This window comes from Carcharhinus amblyrhynchos, chromosome 2, assembly GCF_965287045.1.
Source record: "Carcharhinus amblyrhynchos chromosome 2, sCarAmb.v2.hapA, whole genome shotgun sequence".
NCBI lineage: Eukaryota > Metazoa > Chordata > Chondrichthyes > Carcharhiniformes > Carcharhinidae > Carcharhinus > Carcharhinus amblyrhynchos.
Window position 1 is genome coordinate 147,309,338 of NC_137325.1, and position 16,726 is coordinate 147,326,063.

Sequence of the window (16,726 nt, forward strand, 5' to 3'; positions counted from 1 at the left end):
AAAAGTCTGACAGCAGCAGGGAAGAAGCTGGTTTTGAGTGAGTTGGTACATGACCTGAGACTTTTGTATCTTTTTCCCGACGGAAGGTGGAAGAGGGAATGTCCAGGGTGTATGGGGTCCTTAATTATGCTTGTTGCTTTGTCGAGGCAGTGGGAAGTATAGACAGAGTCAGTGGATGGGAGGCTGATTTGTGTGATGGATTGGGCTTTTGTACTTTCTTGCGGAAATGGGCAGAGTAGGAGTCATACCAAGCTGTGATACAACAGAAAGAATGCTTTCTATGGTGCATCTGTAAAAGTTGGTGAGAGTCGTAGCTGACATGCCAAATTTCCTTAGTCTTCTGAGAAAGTAGATTGCTGGAGTAACAGGGTGTCATGGTAGAAGGGTATAGCTGTGTGAGTTTCTTCCTTGTTAATTTATCCTGTTTATCTCCAATTTTCCCCTCATCCAATCTGTCTAAAATACCCCCACCCCCCCTTGATACCGAGTCTTATCTGGCCTTCCTGTGCAGGGACACTGCTAATCCTTGTAGGTTGTCATGTGGCTAGCTGAATGGGAAAGCTCGGCAGAGCTTTGGAGAGTGTTTTGCCTGGAATAGGCAGAACAGAGCGCTGGAATTCATGTCTTAATTTGAAAGAAACTTTGGTTCTGCCTTGGACTGAGGGTTGATATGATCAAAATGATTCAAACGGAACAGTTGCATAATAAACTGGCTACCATTTCTATCCAAGGCTTGTGTGGGCAGTTGTATTTGTTCTCTCTTCTCGAACAATGCGAGCCTTGTCTTGTGTATTCATAATCCACCAGAAATCGCCCGAAGCCTTTCAGATTGGACTGTTGAAACTGACACAGTGAGAGAGGGAGTCGCTGCAGCTGGAGTAACCGAGAGTGAGTCTCAGCCCAATGGTGTGGCTGAGCCTGAAGCTTTAAGAGTTTATCAGCTGCCTTGTGCACTTTCCTCACTCTGCGCACAGTACGTAAATCTTTCTTTATATTTCCACACTTGTGGAGCGAGCAAGCAAACCCTTTAGAAATATTATTGATCTTGCACGGTCAGTCCAAGCGGCACAGTGGTTAGCACTGCTGCCTCACAGCGCCAGGGACCCATGTTCGATTCCAGCCTCGGATCACTGCCTGTGCGGAGTCTGCACTTTCTCCCTGTGTCTGCTTGGGCGCTCCCTTTTCCTCCCACAGTCTGAAGATGTGTGGGCTAGGTGCGTTGGCCATGCTAAATTACCCCTTAATGTGTAGGTTAGGTGGATTCATTGTGATGAATGTGCTGTGTTGTGGGGATGGGAGAAGGGGATCAACACTGAGTCCGCAGAAGTTTCCTTCAGTTAAATACTGGGAAGACAGAAGCTATTGTTTTTAGTCCCTGCTCCAAACTCTGTTCCCTAGTTACAGACTCCAGCCCTTGACCAAGCATCCGCTTGAGATCTTGGTGTCACATCTGACCTTGAAATGTGCTTCTGACCTCGTAAAAACCAATCTCTTTGACCAAGTTTTTGGTCGTCTGATCTAATGTCACTTTGCTGTCAAATTTTGCCTTGTAAGTTTCCAGCGAAGTTCCCTCTGACATTTTAGACTGTTAAAGGCGATTCATAAATAAAAAGTGTTGCTGGGAGAGAGGAAAGGAAGATTGAAAAGCTAAGGATAAAAGCAAATTACTGTGGATGCTGGAATCTGCACCCACAGAGAGAATATGCTGGAAAATCTCAGCAGGTCTGGCAACATCTGTAAGGAGAGAAAAGAGCTCTGACGGAGGGTAATCTGGACTCGAAATGTCAGGTCTTTTCTCTCCTTACAGATGCTGCCAGACCCGCTGAGATTTTCTAGCATTTTCTCTTTAGATTGAAAAGTTAGCTTGCTTATATATACCATGTGGATTTTTCAAACATTTGTGTTTGAAGAATAAGATGTTTGTAGACTGGACCGAGGAATTCATAGAACCCCTACAGTGTAGAAGGAGGCCATTTGGCCCACCGAGACTTCAATGACCAGAATCCCACCCAGGCCCTAATCCCATAACCCCTCATATTTACCTTCTTAACCCCCTGACACGAGGGTTGATTTAGCATGGCCAGTCAGCCTAACCTGCATATCTTTGGATTGTGAGAGGAAACTGAAGCACCCAGAGGAAACCCACACAGACATGGGGAGGAAGTGCAAACTCCACACAGACAGTGACCCAAGGCCAGAATTGAACCTGGGTCCTTGGTGCCGTGAGACAGCAGTGCTAACCACTGTGTCACCGTGTCGCCCAAGTTTAGTGAATCTTTTTTTTTGACAGTAATCGTGATATTCTGCAGTGCTATAATCCATAGTGTTCTCCAGTACTACCTTGTCATACCTTGTCAAATGGTCTCTGAATCCATGTGCACCTCCTTCACTGTATGACATTAGGCACTATCTGCTGTCTTCTTGAGGATCACTAGAAATGGGCTCAGTACAGCAAGCAGCTACTGTGACACTATCTACAGAATATTGGATAAATATTTGAAAAGATGGGGTGTAGAGGAGAGAGTATTGAATATGGGTTATGGTTCAGCTACGTCTTGCTTCTTCTTTGGTAGTCCCTCAGGTCAAGTGTGACTTTCTTTCGTTCCGGGGAAGTGGGCTTTGTGGTGGCCGAACAGTCTAATCCTGGAGCTGCAGTCTTTTTCAGAGATTTGGTGGGTGGTGTTTGATGAAGTGGGTAGGATGCTCTGGATTTCTGAGCTCTCTTTCTGCTATTTACACTTAGTCTCCTCGAGCTCCACTCGGTGACGCTCGAGGTGATTAGTGCCTTAGCAAATGCTTCTCCACTTTGTTTTCTAAGACGAGCGATTCCCACGTGTCGATGGGGATATTGTGTTTGTTTGGGGAGGCTTTCAGAGTGTCCTAGTAGAGTTTCCTCTGTCTTCCCAGTAATTGCTTGCCATTATGGAGCTCAGAGGAGAGCACTTGTTTCAGGAGTCTTGTGTCGGGCACATGGACGATGTGGCCCACCCATCAGCCTGGGAGGGGACGCTCACATTGGTTGCCTTTCCTGCCAGTTGACTTGCAGGGTTTTGCGGAGTCAACGTTGGTGACATCTCTTCAGGGATTTGAGGTGTCTGCTGTACATCCTCCATGTTTCCGATGTATACAGGAGGACGGGGACCACGGCTGCTCTATAGATCATGAGTTTGGTGTTGGATTTGAGATCTCAGGCATCAAACCTTCTGTTCCTCGAGAGTCCAAAGACTACACTGCTGCATTGGAGTCTATTTCATTGTCAGTGGTCTGCCCGCTCCGAGAGGAGGCTCCCAGGGAATGGGAAATAATCCACCAAAGAACCAGCAAAAAAGAAGTTCACCTCTCATCCTGCTGTCACATTGATATGAAGATAGTGGAGTTACTGACTCATCACGCTGAGCAAGCTCTATCAATTCATCTCCAACAGACTCTGACATGAGGAAAATTCCCAGGGGTGGCAAGATTTGGGAATCACAAATCCAGAGTCACCTGTTCCTTCCTTGGATCTCAAATTACTCAGATCCCAAAATATGGTCTCTGTTTGAGTGGATCAGCAGGAGCAGGGCGATATATCTTGTGTTATCATCCAGTATGTTCAGATCTGTGCTTCATGCCAGTAAGAATCACAGACAAGTTATTCAGTCAGCAGTGCTGGTTGGGAAAGAATCCAGTCCACACGAGGAGTGTCCCGTGTTTATGTTTGCTCCTGTGGTCAGAGTGAGGTGCCAGTCTGGGCTGTGTTTCTCTTTGATCTTTAGGTAATGAAGGTCTGGAGCTGGCTGGCAGAGACTGCTCTGATTCTGTAATAGGCTTTGGTGCACCATGTGCCTGAAGGAATTCAGTTTCTTCGCAAGGGTCACCGTCTGCTTTTCCCTCTCTGGAGGCCTGGCATTTATTGGGAAGGGGAAAGTAATATAAAGTTGGGAAGTTTGATTGCAGCTACATAGGATCTTGGTGAGACCACCTCTGGAATACTGTGTGCAGCTTTGGTCTCCTTATTTGTAAAAAATACATATTGTGTGTATGTGTATATATATATATATATATATATATATATATATATTTGCATTGGAAATAGCTCAGGGAATGTTCAATTGACTCACTCCTGGGATGAGGGAACTTATCTACTGACGGGTGAACAGGTTGGGTTTATAACCACTTACAGGCTGGAATTTTACCGGCACGCCCACCCCGATCCCAGGTGCAGGCTCGGCTCCAAGTGCGGCATCGTCCATTGGCCTTGGGCAGGATCGTAGGAACCTTGGCAGACATGCCAGTAAAATTCCGCCCTTAGAATCCTAATGTGCAGAAGGAAGCCATTTGGCCCATCGAGTCTGCACCATCTGCAATCCCACCAGGCCTTATCCCTGTAACCCGATGTATTTACCGTAGCTAGTCCCCTTGACTCTAAGGAGCAATTTAGCATTGCCAATCCAGCTAACCTGCACATCTTTGGACTGTGGGAGGAAACCGAAGCACCCAGAGGAAACCCATGCAGATACAGGGAGCTCACAACACCAGATGAAAGCTCCCTTTAACAGCAGGGTGATGATCAGCTTATTTCTTTATGATACAGAGCGAGGGATAAATTTTGGATAGGATGCTGGGGATAGCTCCCCAGTTCTTTGAAATAGTACTGTAAGGAGTCTCATAACACCAGGTTTATTTGGTAGCACAAGCTTTCGGAGCACTGCTCCTTCATCAGGTCATAGAGGTTTACAGCATAGAAATAGGCCCTTTGGCCCAATTTGTCCATGCCGCCATTCTTTTAAAAACCCCTAAGCTAATCCTAATTGCCCGCGTTTGGCCCACATCCCTCTATACCCATGTAACTATCTAAATGCTTTTTAAAAGATAAAATTGTACCGGCCTCTACTACTACTTCTGGCAGCTTGTTCCAGACACTCACCACCCTCTGTGTGAAAAAATTGCCCCTCTGAACACTTTTGTATCTCTCCCCTCTCATTTATGCCCTCTAGTTTTACACTCCCCTACCTTTGGGAAAAGATATTGACTATCTACCTTGTCTATGTCCCTCATTATTTTATAGACCACTATAAGGTCACCCCTCAGCCTCTTATGCTCCAGAGGAAAAAGTCCCAGCCTATCCAGCCTCTCCTTATAACTCAATCCATCAAGTCCCGGTAGCATCCGAGTAAATCTTTCCTGCACTCTTTCCAGTTTAATATCCTTTCTATAATAGGGTGACCTAAATTGCACACAGTATTCCAAGTGTGGCCTTACCAGTATCTTGTAAAACTTCAACAAGGCATCTCAATTCCTGTATTCAATGTTCTGACTGATGAAACCAAGCATGCTGAATGCCATCTTCACCACTCTCCACCTGTGACTCCACTTTCAAGGAGATGATGAAGCAGTGCTCCAAAAGCTTGTGCTACCAAATAAACCTGTTTGACCTAAACCTGGTGTTGTGAGACTTCTTACTGTGCCCACCCCAGTCCAAAGCTGACATCTCCATATTTTTGAAATAATGCCATGGAGGGTCACTTTCCAGTTGGTTGGCCTGAATATTTGCCTGTGTTGTAATGTGGGTCGAAGAGCTGAACCCCAGAGGTGAGACTGCCCTCAACATCAAGGCAGTGTCTTGCATTGAAGAACCCGAGTGAAACAGGATAATGGGAATCAGGGAGGAAACACTTCACTGGTTGGTATCATACCCGGCACAAAGGAAGATGGCTGTGGTGGTAGGAGGTCAATCATCTCACCTCCGGGACATCTCTGCAGGAGCCCCTCAGGGTTAGTGCTCTTGGCCCAACCATCTTCAGCGACTTTCCCTCCATCATAAAGTCAGAAGTGGGGATGTTCGCTGGTGATTATGCAATGTTCAGCACCATTCACAACTCCTCAGATACTGAAGCAGTCCATGTTCAAATGCAGCAAGACCTGGACAACTTTCAGCCATTTGCGCCAAACAAATGGCAAAAATGACCATCTCCCTTTCTCATTTAATGGCATTACCATTGCTATCAGTAAACTAGTGATTGCCATTCACCAGAAACTGAACTGGACTAGTCATATGAATACTGTGGTTACGAGAACAGGTCAGAGGCTAGGAATTCTGTAGAAGGTATCACCCCGTAACTTCCCAAACCCTGTCCACCATCTAAAAGACACAAGTTAGGAGTGTGATGGAATACTCTCCACTTGCCTGGATGGGCACAGCTCTAACAACACTCAAGAAGCTCAACATCATCCAGGAAAAAGTAACCCCACTTGAAGTGGAACCCCATCCACTACCTTCAACATCTACTTTATGATTGACACACAGTAACACCACCATGTGGTATTGCCATGAAAGGCGGTTTGTAACTATCTGCGATACAGAGTGCACCAACATACCCTCACCCTGATTGGCATTGGGAATTCAGCACAGATTTGAAGAAGTCATTGGGCCTTAGTGCTGTAAATGTTAGCAAGTATGTCTGCTGCAACTTTCCTGGTGTGACCATATCCATCCTATTCCTGTGGGAAGGGAATGGAAAATGCAGTGGGTGAGGTTTCTTTTGAAGCTTTCATTTACTGATGGAAATAAAAGATTGGAATGGTCTTTGGCTGCGACTCCAGTTTGTGCTTTTTTTGCTGACTGCTGGCATTCCTCAGCGGCTAGAAATGTTTTTGACCAGCACTGCTCCTGAAAAAGCTGTGGATGCTGGGGGTTAATTGACATTTTCAGGGCTGCGAACAAGAAATATTTCTTGGATAGGGATGTCCAGGAATATGGAACAGAGACAGGTGAATGGCATCGCGGTAATCATGATCTGAATGCTGAGCAGATTCGAGGTGCTGCATGGCCTGCTGATCCTGTGAGTTAAGATGGACAGAGTGGCCTTAATCACTTTGACATTTGTTAGCTTCAGATCATTCCCCTGCAGTTAAAGTTTAGTGTCGGTACCAGGTTAAAGGAGGCCTTGTGTTAAACACAGGCTGATGTAACTCCGAATGGCATTAGCGCAGTGAGATAATTATTCATGTGGTTCTCATTGCAGTGAGAACTATTGATGGTGAAATTCAGGTTGTCATCTTGTGTTGTGCTTGACGTTTTGGTTAAGCACCCAGGGGCCGTCTTCTCTTCTTAGGTGGCCCCTCTGGATTGAGGGTGACTGGCTTCCAGTTCAGTTTGGATTCTAAGATAGCTGATATGTCCAGTGTCTGGTCTGCAGAGTCTGCCACACTTGGGGCAGGTGGTGTTTGAAGGGTTGGGTAGGTGGGTTGTTTGGAGGTTTTGTGCTCCCTCTGCTGCCTCGACTTCCCCTCTGCACCTTCCTGATGAAATCTCTTGGCGGGTTCACTGCCTTCCTGAATGTCACAGTCCAGGGTCTGTCTCCCATGAGTCAGTGGAAATGTTTAACATTTTCAGGGAATCTTTGAGGACATCCCTAAACAGTTTCCGCTGTCCTCCTGGAATCTACTGCCTCACCCAGATTATAAAGGGTGGAGGGTGCACAGGTACGGTAGAACGTTATGTTTGGAGTGATTTACCAACCGTAACCCAAATTGGCGCTGCTGCAGTGTTGGGCCAGAAAATCCTGCTCACCATGCAGGGCAGCAATTGGTCTTGATGCAGTTGGTTAGTATTCAGAATTGTTTGAAAATGTCACTGTGGAGGGGAGGGGTCTTGTGAATCAGGCGTGGGAGCTCTGGCACTATTCGCTTTTTTTATTATCCTGATGCAAGAATCCACAATTGCCCCACTCGGATGTGTATAATCTGTGCTATGAAGGGGAACAGAGTTAAGTTAAGAAAAGCCCCATTTGATTGAGGCGGTCAGAGATGGCTGGGATGAGGCCCAGTTCACTGTGGTTGCTGGCGACTGGGTCTACACTTCGGCAATGCAATAGGCATTGGGATGATGACCGCCATCATGAATAAAGTTGTGGTCTCGGCTCCCCAGCACGGTGTACTGGTGCTCACTGTGACGAACTGCAAGATATCCTAAAGGGAATGGACAAAGCAGAGAAGAGAGTCCTGCCAGCTGAGAGAGCAGCTTTCTTTGCGGGAGCTCCCCTTCTGTCCTTGAATACACCCCGGCTGATTTGGGAAGGTGGGGCTTGAGAAGGAGTATCCATACACCCTGCCTCCCTAGAGGAGCTAAGGATGAATTCCCAGCCAGATTTGCAGATTGGCTGCCCTGCTTTCCTAGTCTTGATTTGCGGACTGGGCGTCTCGAGTTCAGTGAAGCACGTTGTATCTGGTCTTCGAGGCCTGAAGTTGGTCAAAGACTCTGACCACTGGTCTTAGGTTGTCTTGTCCTTGGTATTGATTGGCTGGAGGTGGCCAGACATGATGGGTGTTTGCCACGCTCCAAAGCCTAGAGTCCTCTTTAACAGGACTTTGGGCTGTCGGTGTGGTGGAGATGCAAAGGCTTCAGTGAAACTTTGAATGGATCCTGCTTGATGAGTGTGTCCAGGCTTTGGCCTTTTTGAGCTTCATGGATGGTTATCTTATCCTGCAGTTTGTTATTAATCCTGAACTTTGTTCCCTTGTGATTATAGTCCTGATGTTGTGATATTGTCCATATTATTCTGGCAAGCGTGCATGATATGTGAGCACAAAGCATTTGCTACCTGTTGTCTTGTTACACTGTGAAAATCAGGATTTGTTAATCCTGGACTGTTCCCCTGTCATTATATCCTGATACTGTGGATGGGGGCAGTAAGAAGTCTCACAACACCAGGTTAAAGTCCTTTGTTAAAGTAAAGTAACCTGGTGTTGTGAGACTTCTTACTGTGTTTACCCCAGTCCAACGCCGGCATCTCCACATCATGAGTACTGTGGATGGGGGCAGTTCTGTAAACTGAACTCGGGCGAATTTTGATAATTACCCTAATTAGTGTCCTGTTCTGCATTTCATAATCCTTGATTTGTATCCCCTGTAATCTCATCTGTTAATTGATCCTGTTACGTGATTTGTCACATTGATGGGGAGGCGACAGTTTAGTGGTATTATATCTATATTATTGATGCAGAAACTGAGCTGATGCTCTGGGGACCTGGTTTTGAATTCCACCGCGGCAGGCTGTGGAATTTGAATTCAATAAACATTGTCTGGAATTAAGAATCTACTGATGACCATGAAACCATTGTCGGAAAAACCCATCTGAGTTGTTAATGTCCTATAGGGAAGGAAATCTGCCATCCCTACCTGGTCTGGCCTGCATGTGACCCCAGAGCCACAGCAATGTGGTTGACTCTCAACTGCCCTCTGAACAAGGGTAACTAGGGATGGGCAGTAAATGCTGGCCTGCCAGCAATGCCCATATCCCATGAATAATTAAAACAAAATCAGGCAATCCTGTGAGTAAGCAAGGTAGCAAATTTTCAGTCATTATCTGGTGAATCCTGGGACATCTGTTTATCCTCCATGTAATGCATCCTGCAATGTACTTCTCATTTCTGAGGAGTGTGTGTAGGTTGTATGGTACTAGGGTTGTGCGATTTAGAACATAGAACATTACAGCGCAGTACAGGCCTTTTGGCCCTCGATGTTGTGCCGACCAGTGGAACCAATCTAATGACCCTCTAATCTAAACTATTCCAATGTTATCCATATGCCTATCCACTGACCATTTGAATGCCCTTAAAGTTGGCGAGTCCACAACTGCTACACGCAGGGCATTCTACACCCTTACTGCCTTCTGAGTAAAGAACCTACCTCTGACATCCATCCTATAATTACCACCCCTTAATTTAAAGCTATGTCCCCTTGTGTTAGCCATCACCATCCGACGAAAAAGATTCTCACTGTCCACCCTATCTAACCCTCTGATCATCTTGTATGCCTCAATTAGGTCACCTCTTAACCATCTTCTCTCTAATGAAAACAACCTCAAGTCCCTCAGCCTTTCCTCATAAGACCTTCCCACCATACCAGGCAACATCCTGGTAAATCTCCTCTGCACCCTTTCCAGTGCCTCCACATCTTTCTTATAATGTGGCAACTAGAACTGTACACCATATTCCAAGTGCGGCCGCACCAGAGTTTTGTACAGTTATAACATGATCTCACGGCTCTGAAATTCAATCCCTCTACCGATAAAAGCTAACACACCATACACCTTCTTAACAACCTTATCAACCTGGGTGCCAACTTCCAGGGAGCTATGCACATGTACCCTGAGATCTCTCTGCTCGTCGACACTACCAAGAGTCCTTCCATTAGCCCTATATTCTGTACTCCTGTTACTCTTACCAAAGTGAGTCACCTCACAGTTTTCTGTATTAAACTCTATCTGCCACCTCTTGGCCCAGCTCTGTAGCTTATCTATGTCCCTCTGCAAACTGTAACATCCGTCCTCACTGTCTATGACATTTTTATCTGTCTTCTCATCTTATAATCCTGAGATATATAGCGGTGGAATTTTTCAGTGATATTTTTTATTACAGTTGCAATTTAATATGAGTAAGTGCTGTTTCAGGGAGGTGGTTTGATTTGGAGGTAGTGAGTAGGGCCCAATGGGTCTTCAAGCGGGTAAGGAAAACCTCCCTCAAACTTGTAAGCTGGTGTGTTTTTTGTATTCCAGTTGTAATAGAATCCCTGCAGAGCAGAAGGAGGCAATTCGGCCCATCGAGTCCACACCAACCTCAATTCCACCCAGTTTTTTTGTGGTTTATAGAATCTCTGCTTAGCTCCTAACTCCGGTATAAACAGACTGTATATCCTGGGAAAAGATGTTGTATATTTGATGCCTCCAAAGTGGCTGGGGATGGGGGAAGCTTCCTTTGGTGTATACCCAACTGTGGCACGAAAATCCTTGGTGATTTAACCGTCACTTTACCTGTGCTAATATCCTGTAAGAAGGATGTGCGGATAGGTGGATTGGCCATGCTAAATTGCCCCTTTGTGTCCAAGGATGTATAGGTTAGGGCGATTAGCAGGGTAAATATGTGGGGTTACGCGCATACAGCCTGAGTAAGATGTTATGTCAGCATCAGAGTCGATAGGCCGAATGGCCTCCTTCTCCTACTTTAAAGATTCAAATCTCCATAGGTTCTGTAGCTCTGTCGCCTTTATCCTGCAAGCTTGGTTGTGCATTGCTGAGCCAATTGTTATCCTGATATTGCCATATCCTTCGCTATATCCTTTCATTACTTGTATGATGGGTGGTGCAGGATACATATCCAAACTAACTGTATGTTTATTTTTTTTCTGTCTCCTCCTGCATGTGCTTGTTTGAAAATATTCTTGCTGTGCTGCACCATTTGTTGAGAGTTTGTTGTTTGTCAAAAAAAACTTCAATAAAAGTATATTTGCAGGAAAGAAAATGTCGCTGTGGAATGCCTTCGAATTGGCCACTTGGCAGTTGTGTTTTACATCACGAGTGTAAAACATTTCGCCCTTGCTGAATTGTTTTCAAATGTCAGAAATTTTAAAGACGGCAGTTTTCCCCACTGGGCATTCCCCTCAGTACATGGCTTAACTGAGCGATAACATCAAATAGCTGCTTATTGCAGTGCTGAACTTTACTTGTTCCAGTCCAGTTATGCAGCGTGGATCTAGTGCCTCATTGGAGCGGAGGGAACAGTTCAGTCTGTGTACCATTAGGAATTATAAGCTCAATAGACCAAACTGGAGGCGAAGCGAGTGGGCAAACATTTGGCAGACGGAGTTTAACGTGGGCAAATGTGAACTTGTCCACATTGGCAGAAAGAACAGAAAAGTGGCGTATTATTTGACCAGAAAGAGAGACTGCAAAGTCTGCAGGGCAGATTTTGTTTTTATTCATTCGTGGGATATAGGCATGGTCAGCATTTATTGTAAAAAAGTCTCACAACACCAGGTTAAAGTCCAAACTGGTGTTTGAGACTTCTTACTGTGCTTACCTCAGCCCATTTATTCCCCATCCCTAGTCACCCAATGGCAGTTTAGAGTTTGTGACTCTGGTATCACATGTAGGCCAGACCAGATAAGGATGGCAGATTTCCTTCTTTAAAGGACATTAATGAACCAGATGGGTTTTTCAACAGTCGACAATGGTTTCATGGTCATCAGTAGATTCTTAATTCCAGATATTTTTACTGAATTCAAATTCTACCATCTGCTGTGGCAGGATTTGAACCTGGGACCCCAGAACATTAGCTGAGTTTCTGGATTAATAGTCTAGTGATAATACCACTAAGGCCATTGCCTCCTCTACCAGATGGATCTGGGCTCCTGGTACGTGAATCACAAGTCGCTGTGTAGATGAAGCAAGTCAATAGAAAGGCAAATGGGTGTTGGGAAGGGGAATCGAGTATAAAGTTAGGAAGTTTCACTGCAGCTGTACAGGGCATCAGGAGTAGTGTGCGCAGTTTCCTTATTTAAGTAAGGATATCATTACATTCGAAGCAGTTTCAAGATTCTGTGATTCTGATTGCTGGGATAAAGGGGTTATCTTCTGAGCAGAAAGTTCAGCAAGTTTGGCTTAGATTCAAAGAAGAATGAGAGGTAGCCATATTGAACCATTGAATCCTGAGGGACTTGACAGGGGGATGTTTGAAAGGATATTTTCCATTGTGGGGGTGTCTAGAACCAGGGGACACAGTATAATGATTACAGGTCTCAAATTTAAATGTGATGAGAATTTTTTTTTCTCAGAGGCTCGTTAGTCTGTGAAATACTCCTCTGAGAGCAGTGGAAGGTGTGCGTCATTGAGTTCTGCACACACGAGGACAGCCTCAGACGGGATCTTGGGTTGATGTTGCACTATCTGTGACCCCCATGATTTGTCTGGGCTTGCAACATCTCATTTACTGTCCTGTCTGGAGACAATACACATCTCTAACCTATGCTTAATGCTATCTTCAATCACATTGTCTACCTTTAAGACTTGATTACTTGTAAAGACTCACATTCCAACCATTATTTTGTAATTGACTTTGTGTCTATATATGTCCTGTTTGTGAAACAAATCCTTCACTCGCCTGATGAAGGAGCAGCGCTCCGAAAGCTCGTGTTACCAAATAAACCTGTTGGACTTCAACCTGCTGTTGTGAGACTACTCACTGTGCCTACCCTAGTCCAACGCCAGCAACTCCACATCAGATTTTTGATAGACAAAGGGGTTGAGGATTATGGGGAACTGACAGCAATGTGGAGTTGACATCATAATTGATCTGTCAGTATCTTGTTGAGTGGAGGAGTGTGCTTTCGGGTCTGAATGTCTTACTCCTGCTGCTATTTCTTGTGAGGCCATAGTCAGTATCCCACCACTTGGTGACTTTGGTGTCTCTGTAGCTGCCCAGGTTTTCCTGTTCCCAAGCTAGATAAATGGTGCTGCATCAAATCCCTGTTCTGTCTTGCTTCAGTTCTCTCCATCAGCCCTCACTTAAAAGATCGATGCAAATGTGGAAATCAAGTGGAGTACAATAAAGGGAAGCTTGATGCTTGGGTACAGGAGCAGAGAGGAATATGGGATGGAACAGGATGGCAAAGCGGTAATGAAGGTTGGAGATTCCTGGTATGTGGTACAAAGAGCAGTGTTAACCAGTCAGTACGCTGAGAGACTGAGTTCACTGGATTGGTTGAGCTGCCCACAGTGAGGAGCAACGCTCATTGATCGATATAATTATTAAAATTTTGATTGTCACCCTGGTGACAGTGTGGCTGAATTGAATGCTAAACACTTGGCTACGCTGAGCACAGCCCTTAGTCTGAGTTTTCTCCACCACCTCATAACTGATGATAGAAAATCTGATTTGATCTCATAGGGAAACTAGTCAATGTAATAATTAACTCTTTGCATTGTATTACAGGTAACACGACAAGTGGCTATTTCAAATCTGAACAAAACATGTCTGGGCCAGTCCCAAGCAGAGCCAGGGTATATGCAGATGTGAACACACAGAGGCCCCGCGAGTACTGGGACTATGAATCCCATGTTGTTGAATGGGGGTAAGAAGAATTTAAAGTCTCCTCTATATTCCCCTACTGGCCTCTGGTTCTCATCATCCCCCTCTCCCCCTCCGAAAGATCCCCTTATTGGTCTACTAACTGCCCCCGGATGACCCCTCCCTACCTACATTCATTGTCTCTGTGCCATCTCAGTCGGAGCCTCTTCATTTGATTAGCCCTGCCATTATTCTTCTCTTGGCCAATCTCCCCTGTCCCACCACCTTGGACTTCCCCCCCCCCCCCCCCCCCCCCCCCCCCCCAAATCCAAGGCTGGACCCTCTCCCTTTAGCGAGCTCTGCCTCGTTCTGACTAGACCAATTTTCTCCCACTCTCCTGGCCCACTGCACCCCATGTCTGAACTTCATAAAGATTCTGGGCAGTGATGTGGAAGTAAGGAGTCTCTGACTCACGAAAGTATACAGTTAAAAGTTAAACTGTGGGTAATTCTTGTGCCTTGTTATCAGGTGCGGGAGTCTCTGACTCAGCAATGGTGTTCAGTGCTGATCCCAGGAATATCTGGCTTGCCCAGTGTGTCTGAATCACGGTGTAAAAATGTGACAGTCCAGAGGCTGGAGTAGTGACCTGCGATTGATGTATTAGTTCAAAAGCTGCTTTGTTTTCTCACACAGCAATCAGGACGATTATCAGCTAGTTCGGAAATTAGGCCGTGGAAAATACAGCGAAGTCTTTGAAGCCATCAACATCACAAATAATGAAAAAGTAGTGGTCAAAATATTGAAGGTGGGTGCTGATTATCTAACACGTGATTACGTATCTGTGCGTTTCTTCTATCTGGTGTTTTTATTTTGCCTCTGTGTTGTCAGTGACTCCCTACCTCTGTCTTGCTGTTGACCAGAATGGGGGAATTGGGTGATGAGTTTTTACTGGAATATTATAACACCCTACCAGGGGTCAGCCAACCAGAGCAGTGCCAGTAGACAGTGATCACACAGTAGCCTGGCCATTACTGTTGGGGCAGCAGGAGGCTTTGTGTCATTATAGAGATGGGAATTGCTAAGGTGCAAGGCTTGAACTTGTTCCTTTGTGCAGAATGCAGGTTCCTGTACGTAAATGTCACTTCCAGCAAGGGTGAATGAGCCACTGTAAAATCATTTTAAATTTGTTGCTAATGTAATTATTAGCACACTCAGGATTGTTCAACAAGTCCTGCTCAATCACAGAATCTCATCAAACAGTGGACATTTTGTCTGTGGGCTGTTTGAGTGTAGGCTGTTTGAGCATGGTCTGTACTCTGCCTATTTTCACAACAGAAGAAACATGCTGTTTGATGTGACCAGCCAATCACTGGGGTATACGGCCTACCTAAGCATCTGCGCTGATATCATAAAGAGTGTTGCCCAGTAGTGTGCTGGGCGCAGCACCTCTTTGAACTGGGCAGCAATCCTGTTGGTGGAAAAGACCACTTGCGTGGCCACTGCATGATAACAGTACAAGATAGTTTGCAGATATTTTGCCTTTCCAGAGTAGTTTGAGGAAGACCAGACATTTTCCAGGCCTGAAAGTGGCAAAGTTGTGAGCTTATTTCTGAATGTGCCACTGAAGGAAGTCGCCGATGTTTGCGCTGTGTTACTGTATGACTCCAGTATTGGCATGCTGCCATCTTCTGCATCTATATTCATTGGACCTCTGAAAGCAGCAGCTCAGACAGTTGAGCACAGTTTTAATGATGCCATATTTACCCAGATAGCTGGTGTGGCCACCGAGATCCAGCACTTGCTAACATTTTTGTTGGCTTTCACAAGAAGTAGGTTTTGACAGAATGAACCCTAAACTCCTATGTATGCATGTTTCCGATGTATATCGATCTTTGAATCTGAAGCTGTTTGTAAGGATTTCCTTACACGTTTCATTGTGCTCCATCCCATGCTGAAATTGATCTTTGAAATGAAACATCAAGGATTCAACCATAGTTTCACTGTGGTCTCTGCACCTCCATTGTGTCATCGCTCTGAGGCCCCGGCAGAGCGAGACCTTGGCCCTTGAGGTCCCATTGTGTCTGCCCATCTCCAGCCCTTCTTGACAAACGCAGAGGCCAAGACAACACCAGAGTGCAATTGGGGTATAAAATGACCCCAGATCTCGAAGACTGCATGCAGTATGTCTCTTTGATCTTAAAACACCCAGTCTTCAAATCAAGATGAGGAAATCACGGCAACCAGTTCTCAAATTCAGCTGGGAATTTGTGTTTGGCTCTCTTCGGGAGATCGGATGCATGTATATTCCTTCCCTGGCCCTATCTCCCTGAATTAACCAGGGTGTCTGACATAGTATGTAGCAGGATTTCCAAGGAGCCACCGCTGAGGGAACTACCTTCTCAACTGACAGGATTCTTCCTTCTGCTTCATCCACTTTATTAAGGACATCTTGGGGTTCTCCAATGGGAGCACGAGTTATTTTGCCAGGGAGCTGAGACTGTCATCCACGTCCACCACTGGCGAGCAAGGCCTCACCTGGCTATCTGCACCTGTGTGATGGCGCAGTACTTGGCACTGCTGCCTCACAGCGCCAGGGACTCAGGTTCAATTCTGGCTTCGGGACACCGTGTGTGTGGAGTTTGCACGTTCTCTCCGCATCTGCATGGATTTCCTCTGGGTGGTCTGGTTTCCTCCCACACTTCAAAGATGTGTGGACTAGGTGAATTGGCCATTATAAATTGCCTGTTAATGTTAGGGGGACTAGCTAGGGTAAATACAGGGATAGGGCCTAGGTGGATTGTGGTGCAGGCTCAATGGCCGAATAGCCTCCTTCAGCACTGTAGAGATTCTATTCTGTGATTCCAAACGAGGATTTTCTTGACTTCGGCTTCATCCAAACTTA

General features: G+C 45.6%; 1 protein-coding gene across 4 annotated transcripts in view; it reads left to right on the top strand.

The window, feature by feature from the left end:
* LOC145359418 (casein kinase II subunit alpha-like) overlaps positions 1 to 16,726 on the top strand; it is a 67,298-nt gene that overhangs the window by 18,019 nt on the left and 32,553 nt on the right. For all 4 annotated transcript variants that reach the window (XM_080213972.1, XM_080213979.1, XM_080213965.1 and 1 more), the window contains exons 2-3: positions 13,750 to 13,888; positions 14,518 to 14,629. In XM_080213972.1, coding sequence (XP_080070098.1) covers positions 13,788 to 13,888; positions 14,518 to 14,629 — 213 coding nt within the window. In that variant the 5' untranslated portion in view covers positions 13,750 to 13,787. The remainder of the gene's footprint in view (positions 1 to 13,749; positions 13,889 to 14,517; positions 14,630 to 16,726) is intronic.